The sequence below is a fragment of the Vulpes lagopus genome, chromosome 3 (genome assembly GCF_018345385.1).
Source record: "Vulpes lagopus strain Blue_001 chromosome 3, ASM1834538v1, whole genome shotgun sequence".
Lineage (NCBI taxonomy): Eukaryota > Metazoa > Chordata > Mammalia > Carnivora > Canidae > Vulpes > Vulpes lagopus.
This window is the reverse complement of record NC_054826.1, coordinates 16,920,606-16,943,696: the sequence shown is the minus strand read 5'-3', so window position 1 is coordinate 16,943,696 and position 23,091 is coordinate 16,920,606. Positions and strand designations below refer to the sequence as shown.

At 35.4% G+C, this 23,091-nt stretch overlaps 1 protein-coding gene across 11 annotated transcripts in view; it reads left to right on the top strand.

Moving 5' to 3' along the window:
* Window positions 1-23,091, top strand: part of CPLANE1 (ciliogenesis and planar polarity effector 1) — a 140,605-nt gene that overhangs the window by 6,362 nt on the left and 111,152 nt on the right. For 10 of the 11 annotated variants that reach the window (XR_005986734.1, XR_005986732.1, XR_005986733.1 and 7 more), the window contains exons 2-15: window positions 549-660; window positions 3,933-4,068; window positions 4,183-4,302; window positions 5,111-5,343; window positions 8,324-8,430; window positions 10,158-10,314; window positions 10,727-10,830; window positions 12,415-12,597; window positions 15,382-15,631; window positions 15,804-15,959; window positions 16,125-16,894; window positions 18,274-18,482; window positions 18,682-18,762; window positions 21,940-22,104. Coding sequence is in view for 8 of the 11 variants with exons in the window: in XM_041747930.1 (XP_041603864.1) it covers window positions 580-660; window positions 3,933-4,068; window positions 4,183-4,302; window positions 5,111-5,343; window positions 8,324-8,430; window positions 10,158-10,314; window positions 10,727-10,830; window positions 12,415-12,597; window positions 15,382-15,631; window positions 15,804-15,959; window positions 16,125-16,894; window positions 18,274-18,482; window positions 18,682-18,762; window positions 21,940-22,104 (2,752 nt within the window). In the remaining 3 variants the exon portion in view is untranslated. The remainder of the gene's footprint in view (window positions 1-548; window positions 661-3,932; window positions 4,069-4,182; window positions 4,303-5,110; window positions 5,344-8,323; window positions 8,431-10,157; window positions 10,315-10,726; window positions 10,831-12,414; window positions 12,598-15,381; window positions 15,632-15,803; window positions 15,960-16,124; window positions 16,895-18,273; window positions 18,483-18,681; window positions 18,763-21,939; window positions 22,105-23,091) is intronic. The other variant, XM_041747934.1, reaches the window with a different exon arrangement.

Genomic DNA, 23,091 nt, shown 5'->3' with positions numbered 1-23,091 from the left:
TGGTGATTAAAAGCTTCAAGAGTGATTACTTCAGAGAGTAAAGTAGAAGCTGTAATTGCTCTTTATGATGGAGCCTTGGGAAATGTATAACATCACGTCCATTTTACTCTTTGTCAAAATAGTAAAAAAAAATCTCCAATTTTAAGAGATGAGGCAGAGCTCTCAATGAGAGAAGTGTCAAAGTCACAGTATAAGAAGAGCATGTGGGATGGGAGATACTGTTATGGGCGTCTTTGGGAAATACCGAGAACACTGAGAAAAACATACCACATAGAAATTTTATTGTCAAGATCTTTTCCTAGTTTATTTTTATCTTCATAGTCTGAGAAAAAACTTGTGAAAAAAGCAAATACATTTTGTCTGACTATTCGAAATATGAGATATGAAATATATTCTCAGTATCTTACTTTAAAAAGAGAGTTAATTTGATGAAAAAGGTGATTTACTTTGTGAAAATTATAAATTCAAATCCTCAGTAAATCTTATGGGCTATTTATTATTATTATTATTTATTCATTCATTCATTTATTTATTTATTTTTTTTACAGCATCTTGTGGACTGTTGTTAACTTAACAAGCATGGAGATACGATTAGAAGTTTTGACATCAACAAGTATCAAACAGAAAAAGCCCTGGCCACGAGTCTCCTGGTTAGGACAGGTAGGTTCTCCTATCTTCATACAATACCAGCTGTAATAATGTGTTAAATGTATATTTTGGCTCTAAGATAGGATGTTCTATGGTCTTAAAAAATAAACCCACCGTCTTTAGAAGGATCACGTGCTCATAGAGCAAGAATTTTTGTGTTTTTTATTTTTTTATTTTTTTTTATTTTTTTATTTTTTATTTTTTTAATTTTTATTTATTTATGATAGTCACAGAGAGAGAGAGAGAGGCAGAGACATAGGCAGAGGGAGAAGCAGGCTCCATGCACCGGGAGCCCGATGTGGGATTCGATCCCGGGTCTCCAGGATCGCGCCCTGGGCCAAAGGCAAGCGCCAAACCACTGCGCCACCCAGGGATCCCCTGTTTTTTATTTTTTTAAGGTGAGCAAGTTAGCTTCTCCAGAAAGTTAAATGGTCTGTCTAGAAGAAATATTTTACTTTCAAAAAATTTTTTTATCACATTAGGTTCAAGATTGAGATGGCTTATATCAAAGTGAGGTTTTTTTTTTTTTTTTTTTTTAAGATTTTATTTATTTATTTGAGAGAGAGAGAAAAAGAACATGAGCAGGGTGAGGGACAAAGGCAGAGGGAAAAGCAAACTCCCTGCTGTGTATGGAGCCCAACATGGGGCCCCACGCCAGGATCCCAAGATCATTACCTGAGTTGAAGTCTGGTGCTTAACTGACTGAGCCACTAGGTGCTCCTCAAAGGGAGTTTTTTAATTAAAAATTTTAATTTAAAAATTTTAATTTTAATTTTTAATTAAAAATTTAAATATAACAATGTTATATTAATTTCCAGTATACAACATATTCTGTGATAAATCTCCACTTTATTCTCTGTATTTATGAGTCTGTTTATTTTATTGTTGTTTGTTCATTTTGAAATTTAGTCTCAACGTGTAAGTGAAGTCATGGTATTTGTCTTTCTCTGACTGACTTCTTTCAGTTAGCATTATACCCTCTAGGTCCATTCATGTTGTTGCAAAGGGCAAGATCTCATTCCTTTTTATCACTGAGTAATATTCCATTTTATGTATATACCACATCTTCTCTATCCATTCACCTGTTGATGGACACTGGGTTGCCTCTGTACTTTGGCTACTGTAAAAAAGTGCTGCAGTAAGCATGGAGGTGCATGTCTTTTTAAATTAGTGTTTTTGTTTTCTTTGGGTAAATAGCCAGTGGTGGAATTAGTGGATCATATAGTATTTCTATCTTTAATTTTTTGAGGAAATCCTATATTGTTTTCCACAGTGGCTGAACCAGTTTATATTTCTACCAACAATACACAAGAGTTCCTTTTTTCTTCACAGCCTTGCTGAACACTTGTTATTTCTGGTCTTTTTTTTTTTTTTAATATTTTATTTGTAAGTAATCTCTACACACAACAGAGGGCTGGAATTCACAACCCAAGAGCAAGAGTCACTTGCTCCACTGACTGAGCCAGCCAGAGTCCCCTTTTGTCTTTTTTTTTTTTTTTTTAAATTTATTTATTAGAGAAAAAGCATGAGTGGGGGAGAGGCAGAGGGAGAGGTAGAGAATCTCAAGCAGACTTCCTGCTGAACACAGGGCCCAATGTGGGGCTCCATCTCAGGACCTGAGCTGAAATAGTGTCAGATGCTTAACTGATTGAGTCACCAGGGCTGCCCCCTCCCTTGTTTTTTTGATTCTAGTCATGCTGAGAGGTTTTAAGTGATATATCTCAGTGTGGTTTTGATTTGCACTTCCCTGATGTTTAGTGATGTTGAGCATTTTTTTCATGTGCATGTTTGCCATCTGTGTATGTCTTTTATAGAAAAATGCCTATTCAGGTCCTCTGTACACTTTTAAATTGGATTATTTGGGGTTTTTTGGTGTTGAGTTATATAATTTTTTTGTGTACTTTGAATTTTAACCTCTTGTCAGATACATGATTTGCAAATGTCTTCTCCCATTCAGCATATTGCTATTTTGTTTTGTTGGTTGTTTCTTCCTGCATGGTGCAAAAGCTTTTTACTTCTGTGTAGCTGAAAGGGAATACTTAATTCCCTTCTTCTGAACCTTTCCTTACTGGAACCGTCATTGGAGTGTTTCCTGCCATTGTGATTTTCATGAGTTTTCAATAAAAGTGCCCCTTAGAACTAGAATAAAGATGGCCCAGAATATACCAGCTATCCAGGAACACTAGTCACAGTATATGGAATAGATTCCTCACCTTAGGGAAAGTTGGCAAACCTATAAAATCCTCTTAGGATATGTAGTAAATACGAAAACTTAAAAATGTGGTATTTAATGCCATTTCCTATGACAAATTATATTGTTAACTTCCTCTAGAACAGCATCTCACTTGAGCTTTGCAGTGGTTAAGAATCATCTGGTGATGCCCAACTCTGAGCTTGAACTCACAACCCTGAGCTGAGATTGAGTCAGATACTTAACTGACTGAGCCACTCAGGTGCCCCTTTACCTGGTGATCTTTTTAAAACAAGTATTGGGCCCCACTCCTGGAGTTCCTGCCTGAGTAGGGAACTAACCAAGGTAGATAGTGTGCAGTTCTGACAGTGTCAAAGGTATTGCTGATACTGTTGTCTGGATGGTATTTTCAAAACCAGTGCCCTTGAATATATGTAAACAAGGTTCATTCAAAACAGTATACTTTTTTTTTTTTTAAAAGATTTTATTTATTAGAGAGAGAGAGAGAGAGAGAGAGCACAAGTAGGGGGAAGGGCAGAGGGAGAAGGAGGAGAAGGAGGCTCCTCACTGAGCAGGGGCATCTATCCTAGGATCCTGAAATCGTGACTGAGCCAAAGGCAGATGCTTAACCGACTGAGCCGTCCAGGTACCCCAAAAGACCATACTTTTTCTAGATAATAAAAAATGACCAGAGTCTGTGGTTTATAAATTTCAGAAGCCATATCTGTTTTAATCTAGGTAAATAATTTAAAAACTTGTCCATACTACTGTTCAAATTCATGAAATTAAATCATGCATAACTCAGTTTTGACTAGCAGAATTGGAAGACACTCCTATAATTTTAAAGATCAAAAAGGTCTGGATGCAACCATTAGGTTATCCTACCTAGTAATTCTAATAAGAAGTATTTTAAGACAGAATGAAGAAATCTCCAAGTTACCTAATCAGCCTTACTGTTTATTTTATTATTTGTGTTATAAGTGTATAATCTTTCTTGCATGTCACTTTATTTTCCTTTCTGGGATAATTTATTTAGGTTAGAGGTTGAATTAACTTCTGGTACCTCTTAAGTCTCACATGTTTCTCCTCTTAGGAAGATGAAGCTGTTTTTCTCTTGGATGATAAATTCATAAATGAAATTAATTTGCTATCAGGAAGAACAAAGAAGAAAATTCCTAGTCTGCAGCCTTTGCTGAAGGATGTTATTGTCCTAACAACATCCAGTAATGGTTAAGTAGTACTGATATTTTCAAAGGGCTAGATTAATTGTGTTTGTTCATAATTTGGGGTAATATTAAGGGAAATATTAGGTTGTGAGTACTGTATTTCCTTTTTGGAAACAGATGTGTGGCTGGCTGGGGTACTCACCACAGGGGAGCTTTTTCTTTGGAACAAAGATCAAGATTGCTTGAAAACTATACCGGCAACTGAGAAGCCTAAGAAAATGATTCAAGCTGCAGTAGGTAGGAGTTTTTTATTTGCTTAAATTGGTTTACTTAATAAATAGGAAAAGAAGATGAAACATTTTCTTGTTACTATTTTAAAAGTGTATCTCTGTATGTGTGCATACATATATGTATTTATATAGAATATATATGTATATATATTTTCTTATATATGGATTTTAAGATTTTATTTATTTATTCATGAGAGACACAGAGAGAAGCAGAGACATAGGCAGAGGGAGAAGCAAGCTCCCCGCAAGGAGCCCCATGTCAGATTTGATCTCGGGATTCTGGGATCACACCCTGAGCTGAAGGCAGACATTCAGCCAGTGAGCCACCCAGGCATCCCTTTTTGGTGGTATTTATTTGTGATACTTGGATTCATCTTAAAGAAAAGTCTTGCCTAAAATATCTGATAAGAATGGGTTCTTCTTTTTTTTTTTTTTTTAAATTTGAGAGAGAGCAGAACTAGCAAGAACACAAGTGGAGCGGGGCGGGGAGGGACAGAGGGAGAAGCAGGCTCCCTGCTGAGCAGGGAACCCTATGTGGAATTCGATCCCAGGACCCTGGGATCATGACTTGAGCCAAAGGCAGACGCTTAACCAACTGAGCCACCCTGATGTCCTTACCAGTAGGTTCCATCATATAACAAGTACATAATATATGTTACTATTATTTGTACTTTTAATTTATTAGTAGTGCCTTAATTTTATCCTGAATGGAAGTATTATTAGGTTTCTTATTGTCAGAATAGATAAATTATGTATTTTCTGGGAACAATTCAGACTTCAGAGGTTTAATTAACTTTCTTTCTTTTTTTTTAAAGCAAGCTCTTTGAGACTGTACTTGTATGTATCTGGAAATGGGAAAAGAGTTTTGCTTATAACTCCTTCTGGATGCATATTTCTTTGGGAATATTTGGAATTCAAGACTATCTTATCTTCTAAAAGTCCTTCATTGGTAGGCCAGTGGTCCCAGATCATACCTGAAGAAGCAGTTCATTTGCCTTCTAAAGAAGATAAAGAAACTGTAGTACATGCTGTTTTTATAAAAAATGAGGTAAAATCCAAATCAGACATGGTGTTATAGAAGTTGAGATCTCAGACTTTAAGAACAGGCATTATTTATGAAGCAATTGAAGAGAGTGTGTAATATATTACTATATGTCTTTAGTCTTCATTAATTGACAGAGTAATTGTAAAATTGTGGAAAAATATTTTTATATTTCTTGGTTGTATTTTTAAAAATGTTCATAAAAAATGGCTTGAGCTCCACCAAAAAAAACCTACTAGAACCAACAAACGAATTCAGTTATGTCATAAGATACAAGATGAATATACAGAAATCTCTTGTATTTCTCTACACTAGTAATGATGTAGGAGAAAGAGAAATTAGGAGAATAATTTCATTTATAATTGCATCAAAAAGAATAAAAACATCTAGGAATAAATTTAACCAAGGAGTTGAAAGATCTGTACTCCAAAAGCTATAAAATACTGATTAAAGAAATTAAAGATTTCACAAACAAATGGAAAGATATTCCATGTTGATGGATTGGAAGAACCAATATTGTTAAAATGTCTTTAGTACCCAAAACCGTCTAAAGATTTAATGCAATTTCTATCAAAATGTCAATATTTTTCAAAGAACTAGAACAAGTAACCCCACAATTTGTATAGAACCACAAAAGGCCCCAAGTAGCCAAAGCAATCTTGGAAAAGAAGAACAAAGATGGAGGTAATCAAAATAGTATGGTACTGGCACAAAAATAGACATATAGCTCAATGGAACAGAATAGCGAGCCCAGAAATAAAGCCATGCATACATGATCAGTCAGTCTATGATGAAGGAGGCAACAATATATAGTGGGAAAAAGTCTCTTTAACAAATGGTGTTGAAAAAACTCGACCATTTTCTTACACCACAAAAAAATAAACTCAAAATGGATTAAAGACCTAAATGTGAGACCTGAAACCATAAAATTCCTAGAAGAAAGCATAGGCAGTAATTTCTTTGACATTAGCTGTAGAAACATTTTCTTAAATATCTCCTCTGGTGAAGGAAACAAAAGCAAAATTAAACTTTGGGAGAACACAAAAATAAAGTTTTTGCACAGGGAAGAAGGAAACTATCAACAAAACACAGAGGCAGTCTGATGAATGGGAGAAGATATTTGCAAATAATATTTCTGTTAAGAGGTTGATATCCAGAGTGCACAAAGAACTTACATAACTCAACACCAAAACCCCACAAATAATCCAATTAAAAAATGGGCAGAAGACCTGAATAGCATTTTCTCTACAGAAGACATACAGATGACCTCAGTTATATGAAAAGATGCTCAACATCACTAATCATCAGGGAAGTGCAAACCAGAACTACACAGGTATATCACCTTACATCTGTCAGAATGACCAGTATCAAAAAGACCAGAAATAACAGTGTTTGGTAAGGATGTGGAGAAAAAGGAACTCTTTGCATTGTTGGTGAGAATATAAATTGGTGCAGCCACTGCAGAAAATAGTATGGGATTTCCTCAAAAAATTAAAAATAGAAATACCATATGATAAAAAAAAAAAAGAAATACCATATGATCCCACTAATTCTACCACTAGCTATTTACCCAAAGAAAATGAAAACACTAATTTGAAAAGACATATGCACCTCTATGCTTACTGCAGCATTATTTACAATAGTCAAACTATGGAAGCAACCCAGTGTCCATCAACAGGTGAATGGATAGAGAAGATGTGGTATACACATAAAATGGAATATTACTCAGTGATAAAAAAGAATAAGATCTTGCCCTTTGTGACAACAGGATAGACCTCGAGGGTATAATGTTTAGTGAAATAAGTCAGTCAGAGAAAGACAAATACCATGACTTCACTTACGTGTTGAATATAAAAATCAGGATGAGCAAACAACAATAACAAAATAAACAGACTCTTAAATAAAGACAACAAACTAGTGGTTATGAGAGGGGAACTAATATAGCATTGTATGTTAATTGAACAAAAACAATGGCTTAAGTTGAGTTTTCTTTTTCCCTAGTTTTTAAAATTTATTTCTTTTTATTTCTTTTTATATTTGAGTATATTTGACACACAGTGTTAGTTACAGATATACAACATGGCAGTTCAACAATTCTTTATGTTATGCTGTGCTTGCCACAAGTATAGTCACCATGCAAAACTATTACAGTACTGTAATACACAGTACTATATATTACAGTATATTGATTATATACCCTCTGCTGTACCTTTTATTCCCATGACTCGTTTTTTTTTTTTTTTTTAAGATTTTATTTATTCATGAGAGACACACACACACACACACACACACAGAGGCAGAGACACAGGCAGAGGGAGAAGCAGGCTCCCTGCAAGGAGCCCGATGTGGGACTTGATCCTGGGTCTCCAGGATCACACCCTGGGCTGTAGGCGGCACTAAACCACTGTGCCACCAGGGCTGCCCTTCCCATGACTTGTTACATAACTAGAAGCCTGTATCTCCCACTCCCCTTCACTCATTTTGTCCAACCCCCTCTCCCATCTCCTCTGACAACCAGCAGTTCTTTGTATTTTATAGGTCTGATTCTGTACTTATCTTTAGTTTTAAAATAAAACTAGCTTTATAATTTAAAAAGCTAGAATTGGTGATATTAAGCTATTTAATTTCCAAGAAAGAACATATTCATTAACTAAAAAACATTATAAATAGCTGCTGCTGCATTGTTTGTGTGTATGGGCCAATGTTTCATTACCCAATGCACTATGCATTTTAAAATTTTATTTTCCTTTACCTTCCTCCACCTCCAGGGATAGTGCCCTAATTTAAATAGTACATAGTTATGAAATAAGGAAAAAATTACTTATTCTTTTTTTTAATTACTTATTCTTTAGTCTAATATTAAGAATAAAAATATAAGCAGGATTTCCATGTGTTTTATTTATGATGAGAAATACATGTTTTATATATTTGTTGATTTATTTTCAGATGAATTATATACTAAAGTTTATTAAATTTTTCTATACAGTTATTTGGAGACTGCTGCTTGTGTTCATTTACTTTTTATTCTGGGGAATGTCTGAAGTTAACGTTTCTAGCAATTCGGTGGCATGAAAATGTATTTACAACTATGAGGTAAGGTAAAGGTTTTTTTCTTCCTTATTTTTTATCCCTTTTACAGGAATATTTTTTTCTCCCATAAGAGCATAGTAGGATTAGTTAAATGAAATTAAATTTGAACTTCTGAGATTTTACAAAGCTGTTCTTCCCATAAATACTAGTTTTCATTTTAAATGTTTACTCTAGAAGGTTTTTCTTGTTTTTGTTTCGTGTCCTTTCTTGGAATTGAGAACATGTAAAAGGTAAGAAAGTCTGTGGTCTTGTATTAAAATTCTAGAAGTAGCTATTTTGAAAAATAATTCAATTGAATTTTAAAAGGGACATAATTTGAATTTACTACTGTACCTTTTAAATACTCAAGTACTTTTTAATTAAAAATAGTTTTATTGGGGCACCTGGGTGGCTCAGTTATCTGCCTTTGGCTCAGACCATGGTCCCAGGTTTCTGGATTTAAGCCTGCATTGGGTTCCCTGCTTATTGGAAAGTCGGCTTCTCCCTCTCCCTTTGCCTCTCCTTCCACCCCCTCCCACCCTCCTCTGCTCCTGCATGCACAAGCTCTCTCTCTCAAATAAATAAATGAAAAAAAGTTTTATTTAGGGGCACCTGGTTGACTCAGAAGAGTATGCCACTCTTGCTCTTGAGGTCATGAGTTTGAGCTCCACATTGGGTGTAGAGATTACTTAAAAAAATTAATGAATATAAATAAAATAAAAATAGTTTTATTTATTCTAAAAAGCCCAGTAATATACAGAGTACATTAAAAGCATATAATGCCTAAGCAAGATTTAGTAAAAATATGTTTTTTTCTGTTTTTCTTCATTTTCTTATGTTAACAGTACTTCATTGAAGTATAATTTAGATAAAGTAAAGTGAATAAATCTTAAGTGTATAATGAGATGAATTTTCATAAGTATACATGTGTATAACTGTCCTCGTATCAAATATAGAACATTGAGACTATTTTATTTTATTATTTTTTTATATGGAAGCTCCAATGCACGGAGCCCAGTGTAGGGTTTGAACTCATGACCTGCGCTGAGATCAAGAGTTGGATGCTTAACCAACTAAGCCACCCAGGCGCGCCTATTTTTATTTTTTAAAAGAGTTTATTTTTAAGTAATCTCTGCCCAGCATGGGGTTCGAACTTAAAACCCCAAGATCAAGAGTTGTAGGCTCTAGCAACAGACAAGCATCCCAGAACATTGCCACTACTTTAAAAATCCTTTCTTCTCTACTTCTTTAATTTCTGTAAAAATATTTACAATAATGTAGAAATCTGTGTCCTGTAAAACTTTCATCAAAGCAGATGTATTTGGAGTTGACTCTGAAGCATGCCATTACTAACAGAGTGCTGATGCTGAACTTATTTAACTGGCAACTGCTCTTGTGCCTTTGATGAAACTTCTGGATAGTTGCTAAGAGGCCCCTTAATATTTGTGCACATATAGGAATTTAGTTGAATCCTTAAGTTTTTTTTATGATGAACTAAATATTAATTTAAAAAGTTACCATATGGGCAGCCCGGGTGGCTCAGCGGTTTAGCGCCACCTTAAGCCCAGAGCCTGATCCCAGGATCGAGTCCCACATCGGGCTCCCTGCATGGAGCCTGCTTCTCCCTCTGACTGTGTCTCTGCCTCTCTCTCTCTCTCTGTGTCTCTCATGAATAAATAAATAAAAAATCTTAAAAAATATATAAAAAGTTACCATATTTCCTATTTTCAATTATTTCATTACTTTCTTAGGTCATTGCCATACCATGTTCATTGGGCACAACAAAACTGCCATCTGTGCAATCTGATTCCTAAATGTGCCTCAGTAAAGTCAAGAGGCGCTCTCATTTCTGCCTTTTCAAGAGATGGTGTTACCCTGGCAGTAACCCTTAATCAGAAAGACCCAAAGGTCAGTAAATATAATCTGTCCTGGAAGTAACTTATAAAAGAGTTTAGTCCAGCTTTGAGTTCCTTGTTTTTTAATGTTACGTTATGTTCTTTGAATTGGTGTTTTCTGATCCAATTTAGTATTGTAGATCGTTAAATTTATTTCAACTGGCTGCTGTAATTTCAAAACTTGGCCTTCAGAAGTGAAAAGAGAATAGTAAAAAGGAAGAAAAAAATACAAAGTGGTAACTGATGTCCTTAAAATAGAGTATAAGAGTGAGGAGTTACAGTTTTCAGTATTGTTTTGCCAGTTGGGAAAGACTTCCAAGAGAGTTTATTGATATGATAATAGGTCTCTGGGTCTCTAGAATCAAAAATAATGATTAAAGCAAAATAATTTAATGGTTTTGTTGTTTTTTTTCCCTCCTTTCTAGGCAACTCAGGTATTGTTCATAAACACACTGAATTTTGTTACTCTCTGTGGTAGCCTGAGAGGATGTAGTAATAAGAATCCTGTGGTTCCAGCTACACTTATCAGGTAAAAACTCTTGTGTTTCTATTAGTGTTTCAATTTTCTGATAGTTTAATAAATTTAAGGCTCTGGTAATTCAAAAGATATCTAAATAAGTATTTAGATAGAGAATGCAATTTACTTTCAGTATTTGTGATTGATAGATTCTTTTTTTTTTTAAAAGATTTTATTTATTTATTCATGAGACACACAGAGAGAGAGGCAGAGACACAGGCAGAGGGAGAAGCAGGCTCCACGCAGAGAGCCAGACGTGGGACTCGATTCTGGGTCACCAGGATCATGCCCTGGGCTGAAGGTGGCGGCGCTAAACTGCTGGGCCACCTGGGCTGCCCTGATTGATAGATTCTAAAAATTGCTTTATGTAAGGAAAATCTCACTTTCAGAAAGGGTCTTGGGGGACGCCTGGGTGGCTCAGTGGTTGAGCGTGTCTGCCTTTGGCTCGGGGTGTGATCCTGGAATCCCAGGATCGAGTCCCGCATCGGGCTCCCTGCATGGAGCCTGCTTCTCCCTCTGCCTGTGTCTCTCATGAATAAATAAATAAATCTTTAAAAAAAAAAAAAAAAGAAAAGAAAGGGTCTTGGTAGGATGGAAGATACGTGAACATATTTTCTTTTTTTCTTTTATTTTTTCTTGCATTGTCTCAGGAAGAGTAGAATCACAATTGGTAGGAAACTATTGAGTTTCATTAGAGACCAAAATGAAGACATCCTGGACTGGGAAAACCATTATATGCTCAGGGAGGCTGAGGTGTTAGCTTTTAAACAAAATTGCCATGCTCTGCCTATGTGTTAATAACAATGTAAGTCATGATTTTGGATAGCACATGAGCCACCACCAGGATCTACTTGGGATTATAGAGTAGGAAGATTTCCTCTTAGACTTCTTAATTTCCTTTTCTGAATCTCTGAATTCCCAGTTTTCAGGCCTATCTAGCCTTCCCCTTCATTTTCTTTTCCTCCCCAAAAGTTCCTTTCTAAAGGTATTATTCATTCTTACATCTGAAATTAATGTAACATCATGTCTCTATTGTACTTCAATAAAATAAAAAAAAAAAATTACTGGTCTCAGTGCAGTAGTCTGCTTGACTTAGAGTGTCATTATTTACATGAGGAGCTACTTTCTGTCTCCATAAGATATTCATATTACCAGGTAGTTAAGGAGTGGTAAGGATAGCTTTAGGGAAGACAGTGTGCTGCTGCATGGACCTTTGGCAAGCTGCAGAGAGGACAGGCATGGTATTGACTTTTAAATTCATCAGTAGATATAGTTGTAGGCACCAATATGATTAAAGTTGTTCTAATTAAAATGTGACTGACTGAAAAACTTAACTGTTCTACAGAGTATTTTCATCTTATCATTTGCTTACGTGTCTGTGAATTTCTGGTTGGAATATTATTTGGAATACATATTTATGAGCAAGCATTTTTTTCATACCTTCTTTCTGGGAAGTAAAATAACCCAAAATGTATGTGATAATTGCCTACTATTCTTTTCCCCTTATTTTTGTAGTGTTTCACCCTTGCTAGGCCATTTTAAATCATGAAAGACATTGTAGAGTCCTTTCTAAATATACTGTCTTGCTTTTTCTAGGTCCTACTGGGTAGGTGATATCAGCTGGACTCACGATAGTCTTTTTCTGGCTTGTATGTTAAAACGTGGCTCCCTGGTTTTATTGACCTGTCAAGGTGAATTGGTGACATTAATTACATTTGGTTGCTCCATAGAATTTGGGCCAGCAGAATTTATTCCTTTTCACCCACTAATAACATATAGGTGAGACATTTGAATTGTTTTGTTTTCAGGTTTTCTCCTTTGGTATTACTTTACTATGTATTTTTGTAAAATAATTTTGTCTTTCAAATTGTCTTATTCTTTCTTTGAGTCTGTTATCTCAATATCTGTTTCTTATTTATAGTTTTCTTTTATTTCTTTTTGTTGCTTAATCCTGGTGAAAATTTGACATTGTGGCTATGTAAGTATAAGTTACTTAAATATTTAGTAGCACTAAAACATTTATCTTCTTTTATATAAAAGTTCAAAGAAGTGTGATATATCTTTTATTGTTTTAAAAGAAGAGCAGTTAAATTAGTAACTCAAACTTAAGTTGGTACATGGATTTATCTTTTTTTTTCCTCAAAAGGAAAGAAGGAAAAAACTGTGGGAAAAAAATAGAAGACTTTAGAATTTAGCCATATGTTAATTTTTAATTGTGGGGTGGGTTAGCAGCTGGGTTTGGAGTCATATCAAAATTTAAATCTTGGCAGCCCCAGTGGCGCAGCGGTTTAACGCCGCCTGTGGACTGGGGTGTGATCCTGGAGACCCTGGATCGAGTCCCACGTTGGGCTCCCTGCGTGGAGCCTGCTTCTTCCTCTCCCTGTATCTCTGCCTCTCTCTCCTCTGTGTCTTTCATGAATAAACAAACAAAATCTAAAAAAAAAAAAAAAAAAAAAAAAAAATTAAATCTTGGTTTTTAAAAAAAAAAATCTTGGTTCTTCTACTTATTAATTGTGTGACTTTGGGTAAGTTATACTTTCTTTCTTTTTTTTTTTTTTTTTACTGTGAAACGTAAATGACTCTATTTCTTAGGGTTGAGAGAATGAAGTAAAAAAATAATTAGTAATAAACTGCTTAGCACAGTTCTGACATAAAGTAGGTGTTCAGTAAATATTTGTTGTTATTGATGTTGATATTAGATATGACCTGACATGTATACACAGGTATTTACAAAACAAAAAAAATTGGAAAAGTCCTTTGAAATCAATCCATTGCCATTGCCTCAAAGAAAGGAAATTGAAGATGGGTGTGTCCTTGATTATATTTAGCAAAAAATGACGCTTAATTTTTAGTATTAGAAAATTCTAGTTGAACAGTTTGTCACTTCCTGCAGTGAAAGTATTTTTCCTTATTTTTTAAGGTCCAATTCATAATTGACTTGAATTGCCTCATATTTTTTAGAATTAATTTAGGGTGCATCCCGGGTGGCTCAAGGGCTTAGCGCCGCCTTCAGCCTTGGGCGTGATCCTGGAGATCTGGGATCGAGTCCCACGTCGGGCTCCCTACATGGAGTCTGCTTCTCCCTCTGCCTGTCTCTGCCTCTCTGTGTCTCTCATGAATAAATAAATAAATATTAAAAAAAGAATTAATTTAGGACCTTATAAATTGGATTACCTTTTCTGATTATAAAAGGAATACATATTTATTATTTAAAAAAAGAAACTTAGAAATCAAATGCTGTAAAACAAGTGTAGAAAATGAAATACACTTGTAATCCTATTTCTCCCAAATAACAATTATTAATGTTTTTTAGTGTATTGTCCTACAAATTAAAAAAAGTATGTATGACTTTATAATAATATTAGTTTCTTTTTTCAAACAAAATGAATTCTATGATATATGCTGTTTATTGTTTTTGCTTTTTTGATTAAACAGTTTATATTATACATCTTTCCATGAAGTAATTTTTTAATGTTTTATAGATTCCTTGTGGTGTGTATGTCCTATATTTAACTAGTCTCCTGTTGTTGACTATTTGGCCAATAAAACCTGTATTTGAATAATTTCCTAACCAGAAAGAGATTATAATATATTATTGATTATTTGATTTCTTTATAAAGCCCCAAAGTTAATAAGCAGCAATATTATGTAATCCTAATCAGGTATACCAACATAACAGTAAATAAGTACATTTATATGGAAACTCAGTCAAATTTAATCTAAAACTCATAAAAAGTTAGTCACTACCATCTTTTCCAAATGTCTTTCTCAGTTTTTTTCTCCCCCTCCTTTTTTTTAAGAGAGAGAGGGGCAGAGGAGAGGGAAAGAGATTTTTTATTTTTAAGATTTTATTTTTTTTATTCATGAGAGAGAGAGAGAGAGTGTGTGTGGCAGAGTCACAGGCAGAGAAACAGGCTCCATGCAGGAAGCCTGACGTGGGACTCGATCCTGGGTCTCCAGGATCACACCCTGGGCTGAAGGCGGCGCTAAACCTCTAAGCCACCCGGGTTGCCCAAGGGACAGAGAATCTTAAGCAAATTCCAAGCCTAGTGCAGAGCCTGACTCAGGGCTCAGCCCCACAACCCTGAGATCATGACCTGAGCTGAAATCAAGAGTTGGACACTCAACCAACTGAGCCACCCAGGCTCCCCTTCTTTCTCCTCCTTAATAACAAGTATATTCATAACTCATAATTACATTCTTTTTTCATAATTATATTCTTATATTTATATATGGTAAGAAGGAAAAGTTACTATTAACTCTGTAATAGTAAAAATGAACTACCTTAATTCTTTTCTGAAATAGTTTGTTTAAAACTAAATTAAAAACAAAATAGAGTAAATGCCACAATTCAGGGGGCATTTAAAAAACATATAAATCTACATATTATTTAACATTTGTGTTTTCCTTAGAGATATATGGAATTAAATGTTAGTGTGTTTAACTGGCTTTTTTATCGTTGTGTAGCTTTTAATTGTTGTTTTGCTTTTCTTCGGAATAATATGATTGTTTCCTTTAAGATTTTTCTCTTACTAATTCTTTAATTTTGTGTTTGTTTGCTAGACCACAGCAGTTTACATTTCAAGATTCAAATAATTCTGTAGACTCATCAGCTTCTGATAGTGACCCCATGAGACAGAGATTTTCCATAAAAGCACACTCACGGTTACCCTACCTCATTATTTCTGATGGATACATGGTCACAACCCTTCGATTTGTTGATAACCTGTCTCCATCAGTGCTCATGAGATCCCTTCTACTTGATTCAACCCAGAGGCTTGAGAAAACATATCAAAGTATGATATTGTCTAAGGTATAGTGCTTTTTGGTATCATTGGTAAAAGTTCGCTGCTTAGTCTTTCCAGATTAAAACCATACTGACAGTAATGTCCTTGGATTGTGTACAGTTGTCTATAGAATTTGTAATTGTTTGTGGTAGAATTACAGATAAACTTTTACTCTTAGAAATCTCTTATCTTCTACAGCCAAAAGGCAAAGGGCTGAACTTACAATCCCTGGATTCCTTGAGATCTAGCCTGTTAAAACACCAAGAAAATCAAAGTTTAGCTGATTCTACTGTCCCCAGATTCTTACAGACAGAAGAAACAATGAAGTTAAGTGAAAAAACAGCAGATTTCCAGGTACTTAGTAGCAGTGTTTTATTTACTTTGAACAGTTACATATTGACTTTATTCCAAGAAACATATTTTGTTTTGTTAAAGGGAAAGAAATTTGAGAACATCAGTGATTTTACTTGTAAGGTGTTACATGATATTAAGTATAATTTTTTTTCACTCACATTTTAGGATTTTGAAGCAGAAGAAACTAATGAAAGCAATCACTTTCCGAACAACTTATTCTCACTTTGGAATAAAAAAAATGATCCATTGTTCAGTAGTGTCAAGGAGGGAAGACTGGAATTTGCATCTATGTTTGATACAATACATGCAAAAGATAATGTCAAGGAAACAGATAAAACCATTACAGAACTGCATTCTGTCCAGAAAAATCTCCTTGCAGCATGGACTATAGGAATTTCAAAAAATGTGATGGAAAAAAATGTAATGTTGAATTACACAGTAGTTTGTATCACTCATTTTTTCTACATTCTTCAATTTATAAAATGTCCTTTCCCCAAACTAGATATTTTTTTAAACAAGAGCACAGGACAAAATGCATGGATCCTTTGTATCTTTCAACTTTTTCATCAGTGTTTATCAGTCCAGTATTGGGATATGAGATACAAACAAGATGTGGGACATTTGGTAAAGCTGACCTCAAATACTATAAAGCTTTTGCTGACTCAGCAACAACAGGGTCAGTTATTCTCAGAGAAGCTTTTGGCTAGTTTTCATTTACTTAAAATGGTAGCCGATAATTTAAATGCTATATATGGTCTTCAACCTGAAGTTATTTTAGCCTCAACTGATGGAAGTAGAACAGCAAATCAAGACAAACTGGTGGTACCCATTTTTCAAATGTTTCAAGATAGTGGTTCTCAGGAAAACTGGTCCTGGAACTCATCTTTCAAGATTTGTCCTCAAGTAGTAAATCTTGCTCAACAACCAGGACACAGGTATAATTACTTTCTGTTAGGGTACTATCAACATTAAGATGTTTTCCTTTTTGAAAAATTGAGATAAAATTCCCATACTGAGGGATCCCTGGGTGGCGCAGCGGTTTGGCGCCTGCCTTTGACCCAGGGCGCAATCCTGGAGACCCGGGATCGAATCCCACGTCAGGCTCCCGGTGCATGGAGCCTGCTTCTCCCTCTGCCTGTGTCTCTGCCTCTCTCTCTCTCTGTGACTATCATAAATAAATAAAAATTAAAAAAAAAAAAAATTCCCATACTGAAAAAGTCACCATTTTAAAGTGTAAAATTCAATGCTTTTTAGTATAGTCACAAGGTTTTAGAACCATTAGCACTAATTGCAGAATTTTTTTTTTAAAGATTTTATTCATTTATCTGAGGGAGAGTGAGGAGGAACAGAGCGGGAGGGAGAAGAAAGGGGAAAGAATCCCAAGCAGACTCCTCGCTGAGCCCAACACAAGGCTTGATCCCACAACCTGGAGAGCACGACCTGAGCAGAAACCAAGAATTGGATGCCCAACTGACAGAGCCACCCGGTGCCCTTCTAGAATGTTTTTATGATCCTCGAAAGAAACCCTGTATTAGGGGGTGCCTGGGTGGCTCAGTATGTTGAGCGTCTGCCTTTGGCTCAGGTTGTGATCCTGTGATCTTGGGATTGAGTCCCATGTCAGGCACCCAGCTCCAGGGGGAGCCTGCTTCTTCCTGCCTCTGCCTCTATCTCCTTCTCTTTCTCTCTGTCTCTCATGAATAAATGAATGAATGAATGAATGAATGAATAAATAAATAAATAAATCTTAAAAAAAGAAACCCTGTATCTATTACCAGTCGGCATTAATAAATTTTTATGTTATTTTAAAATATTTTAGAATTTATGCTGAGTTTTATTCAACACATGTATTTTATTAGTCTTGGGCAGCCATGATATATCTCCAAGTATTGAATAATGTTGGTTTAGGTAAGCACTATAGAAGAATAACCACGAAGATCTAAAAAATGTTGGGATACCTGGGTGGCTCAGCAGTTGAGTATCTACCTTCAGCTTAGGTCATGATTCTGGAGTTGCAGGATCGAGTCCCACATTGGGCTCCCTGCATGGAGCCTGCTTCTCCCTCTACCTGTGTCTCTGCCTCTCTCTCTGTGTCTCTCATGAATAAATAAATAAAATCTTTAAAAAAAGATTTAAAAAATATATTATGTATTTTTGGATCAGTGGACTTTGTGCTGTTTAAATCTGATCAGTTTGTATATACATTATTAATCAGTAAAGAGTATAGGCAAAAATAATAAGGCTAAGTAGGAGACTGTACTCATTTTTATTCCTAGTCTGAAATTTGGTTTTGATGATCACTTAATTTTGTCTGCAGATTGATTGTCCTCTGGAGAGTATTGTACAAAAAAACTTTATGGTATCAAACACAATTAAGTCAAAGACTTCCTGAAGATGACAGGCAGTTAATGGAAAAGATGGCACAAGAAGCATCTACTGTCAAGGCTCTGTTATGTCATATACAGGCTAACTTACAGACTGCTGGAGTTCATGTGAACCAAGGCTTGGAACTTAAATCTATCAATGGTCAGTAGCTTATAAACATTTTCTAACTCTGTGAATAAGCAATGTTGTTAACTGGGCTTTGATTTTATTAATTGCTTGTGATTCCTTGGTTTTCAAAATAGTTTCTAACTGAGCTGCATCCACTAAATTTTAAAATGAAGTAAATTTTTATAAAGTAATGTCATTAACCATGACTGGTTGTTGGTTAAAAACTTTGTAGGTGAAGAATATTTCCTGTTAGGATCATATGAAAAATCTGTTCAATTGTGGAAGAAAGCGCTACAAGAAACCCAAGAGAAAGGTAGGAGAGTGTTAAAAAATAATAGTCACCATAATATTGGTTGGAACGTATTTTGGAATGCTGTAGAGCTTAAAAATAATTCCAAATTTTCTGAGTACTCACAATTAATGCTTGAATGGAATACATAATGGTAGGCAACCTGACTGTCAGAAATAGTTACTTAAAATTGTTTTTAGTCTTGGAATTTGTAGCACCAAGAATTTTTTCCATTACCTAGATGAGGCTCCCTCTGTCCTTTCTTTTGGTTAGTGAGTTGTGATTAATTATTGATGGGGAAAAATGAGATTTAGATCCTAAATCAAATAATGTTTTTTTGGCCATTTACTTTTTACAGACTTAGAGAAGCATGGAGCTAAGGCTCTCTGCCCTTAAGTAATTCAACTTGAAGAATTTCCTGTGAGTTAGACTGATTGTTGGGTTAAGTATGGGCTTCATGGAATTTTTTTTTTTCTTCATGGAATTTTTGATGAGACTATAGGATTGTAGATTCTAGAAACTGGTGATAGCTTTTATGGTATTGAGGGTATGGCTAGGATGACAGAAGTTCTCAGCTAGCAACCTTGGAACTAGCCATGACCGTAACTACCACATGGTCAGGTTTGGCCAATTATTAAGTTAATTTTATGACTTCTTTGTATATTTCATTCATTCTCCTATTTAACCAGTATTTATCAAGGGCCCTGTATGTCCCTAGTACTGTAGTAGGTACTAGGGTTAACTGAAATAAATAACTTTACCCTTAAGTTGCCCATAATATGGAGAGATTACATAAACAACTAGCACTTTTCTTGTTATGTTGTTTGGTAGGTGCTGGGGAAGCACAGAAGAGCACTTCCCGCAACCTAAGGCTGGAGTGTCAGCATTAGTTTGGGGAAAACTTGGAGCAGTTGACATTAAAAAATTTTTTTTAGGGATCCCTGGGTGGCGCAGCGGTTTGGCGCCTGCCTTTGGCCCGGGGCGCGATCCTGGAGACCCGGGATCGAATCCCACATCGGGCTCCCGGTGCATGGAGCCTGCTTCTCCCTCCGCTTGTGTCTCTGCCTCTCTCTCTCTCTCTCTGTGACTATCATAAATAAATAAAAATTAAAAAAAAAATTTTTTTTTTAAGGATTTTACTTATTTGAGACAATGAGAGAGAGTGAGAGAAAGTAGGACATGGGGGAGAGGCAGAGGCAGAGGGAGAGAGAGAGGTAAACTCCCTGTTCAGCAGAGAGCCTGACTCTGGGGCTCCATCCTGGGACTCCTGGATCATGACCTGAGCCATAGACAGATGCTTAGCCAACTGAGCCACCCAGGTACCCCAGGAATTGACATTTAAAATTGAATATAAATCAGCCAGTTAAAATAGAAGTAATGATTTAACAAAGAAGATAGCATTATAAAAGCAAAAAGATGTGAGAAACCATGACAATTTGGTAAATTGCAAGTTGTTTAATAGGACTAAATTATATATGTATGCAATATTGGGGGTAGGGTGGTGAGAGCTAAGGTGAGAGATATATAGAGAATAGATGATAAGGAACATACTGTTTGTATTGTCAAGGGATTAAGATTTTATCCCAAAGAGATTGGGATCAGTTAGAAACTTTATGTAGGAAAGAGAACTTTTTAAATGAATATAGGCCATTTGGAAAATTTCCTTTGGTGCAATGTGAAGGGTCATTTGTAGAAATGTGGTGTAGATATGTAAGTCTCACATGGAAGCAGGAAAATTAGTCTGTTGGGAAGGTCCTGAATCAAAGCAATGTCAAGAGTACTGGAGAGCAGAGGTTACACTTGACAGACAATAGGTTTGATCAGTTGGACTTGGTAACTGAGTAGATTGGAGAAAGAAGTCTAATGACATTCTCAGTAGGGGATTGTCCAACTGGATGAAGAGGTGTGACATTCAAGAAGATGAGAAGTTCTGATGGAGAAATGAATTCATTCTGGACCTTTACATTTAATTTCTTTTCTAACTGTATCCACTAAAAATGGCTTCTAATAATAGAGACTGAAAGTAATAACTTCTTTTAATAAGAAAATTTATTTCTCTGTCTTAGAAAAGGAGACCAGAAATTCACACTCTGGGGCTGATTTGGTGTTCCTATGGTCTAGTTAAAGACCTGTGCTCCTTTAGTTTTTCTACTCAGTCACCTTAGTGCATTGCTTCCGATCTTAAGGCCATTACATGAGCTAAAATGAGTACTCGGACTCCAGCCATCACATCCATATTCTTGACAGCAGAAAGGAAGAAAGCAGGAAGGACAAGAAAGGGTGCACCTCCTAGATGAGTTACCTCCCTCCAAGCAGCTTTTCTGGAAGTTCTATCCAGTGTTTTCTTTTGGTTTATAATTCAGTCATTTTTTTTACATGGCCACATCTAAGTGAGAAATTGTGATCTAGGTGCATTATTTATTTTTTTAAAGATTTTTTTTTTTTTTAATTTTTAAGTTATCTCTGTCCCCAACATGGAGCTTGAACCTACAACTCCGAGATCAGGAGTCTCATGCTCCACTGACTGAACCAGCTGGGCACCCCTGGGTGCATTGTTAGCCCCCCAAAATTGGAATTCTTTTACTCAGGAGGAATGGATAAGGTGTCAGTTCTAAATACCCTTCAGATACTTGGACACAGTGGTCAGGGGCTCCTATCTCTTTGGATAGTGCTTCTTTGGGAAGTCTCTTTGACTGATTGATATATGTATGGTGTCTTGGCGTTTTCTTTTTTAGCATGTTTCCTTTTGTTTTATGCCATGTGTACTTGAGATAAATGTTGTTAATGGACCTCAGCGCTGAGTTGATGAGGATTTGCAGCTCTCTTGGGATAACATCTTAGTCATCCTAGGGTCTGATGAAAGATAATAAAATCGTTCAGAACTTAAAATGAAAAAGAACAAAGTATTGACCTGTTTTAAGAAAAAAAAACTTTCATTGAAGTGTAAAATACAGAAAAATCCACATAACCTGAGTGTACAGCTCTCATAAACTGAGAACATTCCTGTCTATCTTGCACCCAGATCAAGAACATTACCTTGCTGGGGTGCCTGGTTGGCTTATTTGGAAGAGTGTGTGACTCTTGATTTTGGAGTTGTGAATTTGACCTTCATGTTCAGTGTAGAGATTACTTAAATAAATAAACTTAAAAAAAAAGTTGCTAACGTGTTCTTAATGTAAGTTTAATTCTTTCTTGTTTAAGGAGGAAGAAGAACATGTTTTCTTCAGATGCGCTATTATCTTTCTCTTTTATACTGTTACCTCTATAGCTATAATTTAAATGATGCTCAAGGATTATGTGATCAAATAGTAAGAGAAATATTGAGGGGGTCCCACCTACCTGTAAAAGAAAGTGAGGATTGTTCAGGTATGTATTTCAACAACCAGTATGTGTAATTTCATTCTTTTTATTCATAGGTTTAGATATGAAATTGCTTATGCATAAAAGTTAGTTGCTCTGATTAAATTATGTTATGGTGAATTTTGACCTGTCAACTTCTCAATAACAATTATCATGGGTTTTTTTGTTTTTGTTTTTGTTTTTTAAATTTTTGCATCCAGACAACCCAGGTGGCTCAGCGGTTTAGTGCCGCATTCAGCCCAGGTTGTGATCCTGGAGACCCGGGATCGAGTCCCATGTCGGGCTCCCTGCAAGGAGCCTACTTCTCCCTCTGCCTATGTCTCTGCCTCTCTCTCCCTCTCTCTCTGTCTCGCTCTGTGTGTCTCATGAATAAATAAATAAAATCTTAAAAAAAAAATCTTTGCATCCTCAGGCCTTAGCAATAATTGCCTGCTGAATTGATAGAATTGTTTTCTCACAGCCATATTTGTTAGAAATAATATCAGGTATCCAATTATTTTTCCTAAACATACTCATATTTTCTTTAACTGTTGCTTAAAGTGATTTAGTAAAGTGATGAACATTGCTTTCTGAGGTATTCCAAGTCTCTTTTTTTAATTTGTTTCAGAGGCTTCGGGGTATCTGCATTGCCCTTTCCAAAGAGATATATTTAAATTAAGAAATACCCAGAGTGGAAGATATATATGAACATACATTATGCCAACTTAGGTTTTTATTATTTTAGCCACTGTTAATGGATTTCTTACTTTTTGTGATTTTTATCTCTTAAAATCTTTGTGTTCATTATGGAAGTAATATGTGTTCATTTTAGATAATTTTGAAAATATGGAAAAGTAAAAAAAAAAAAAAAGAAAATATGGAAAAGTATAAAGAAGAATAAGTCACTTATAATTTGACCACTTTCTATGTTTATATTATATATGTATGTTAGAGATGTGTATTCTGTTTTTATAATCTTTTAGAATTTAATATCTTGATTAATATTTTCCAATG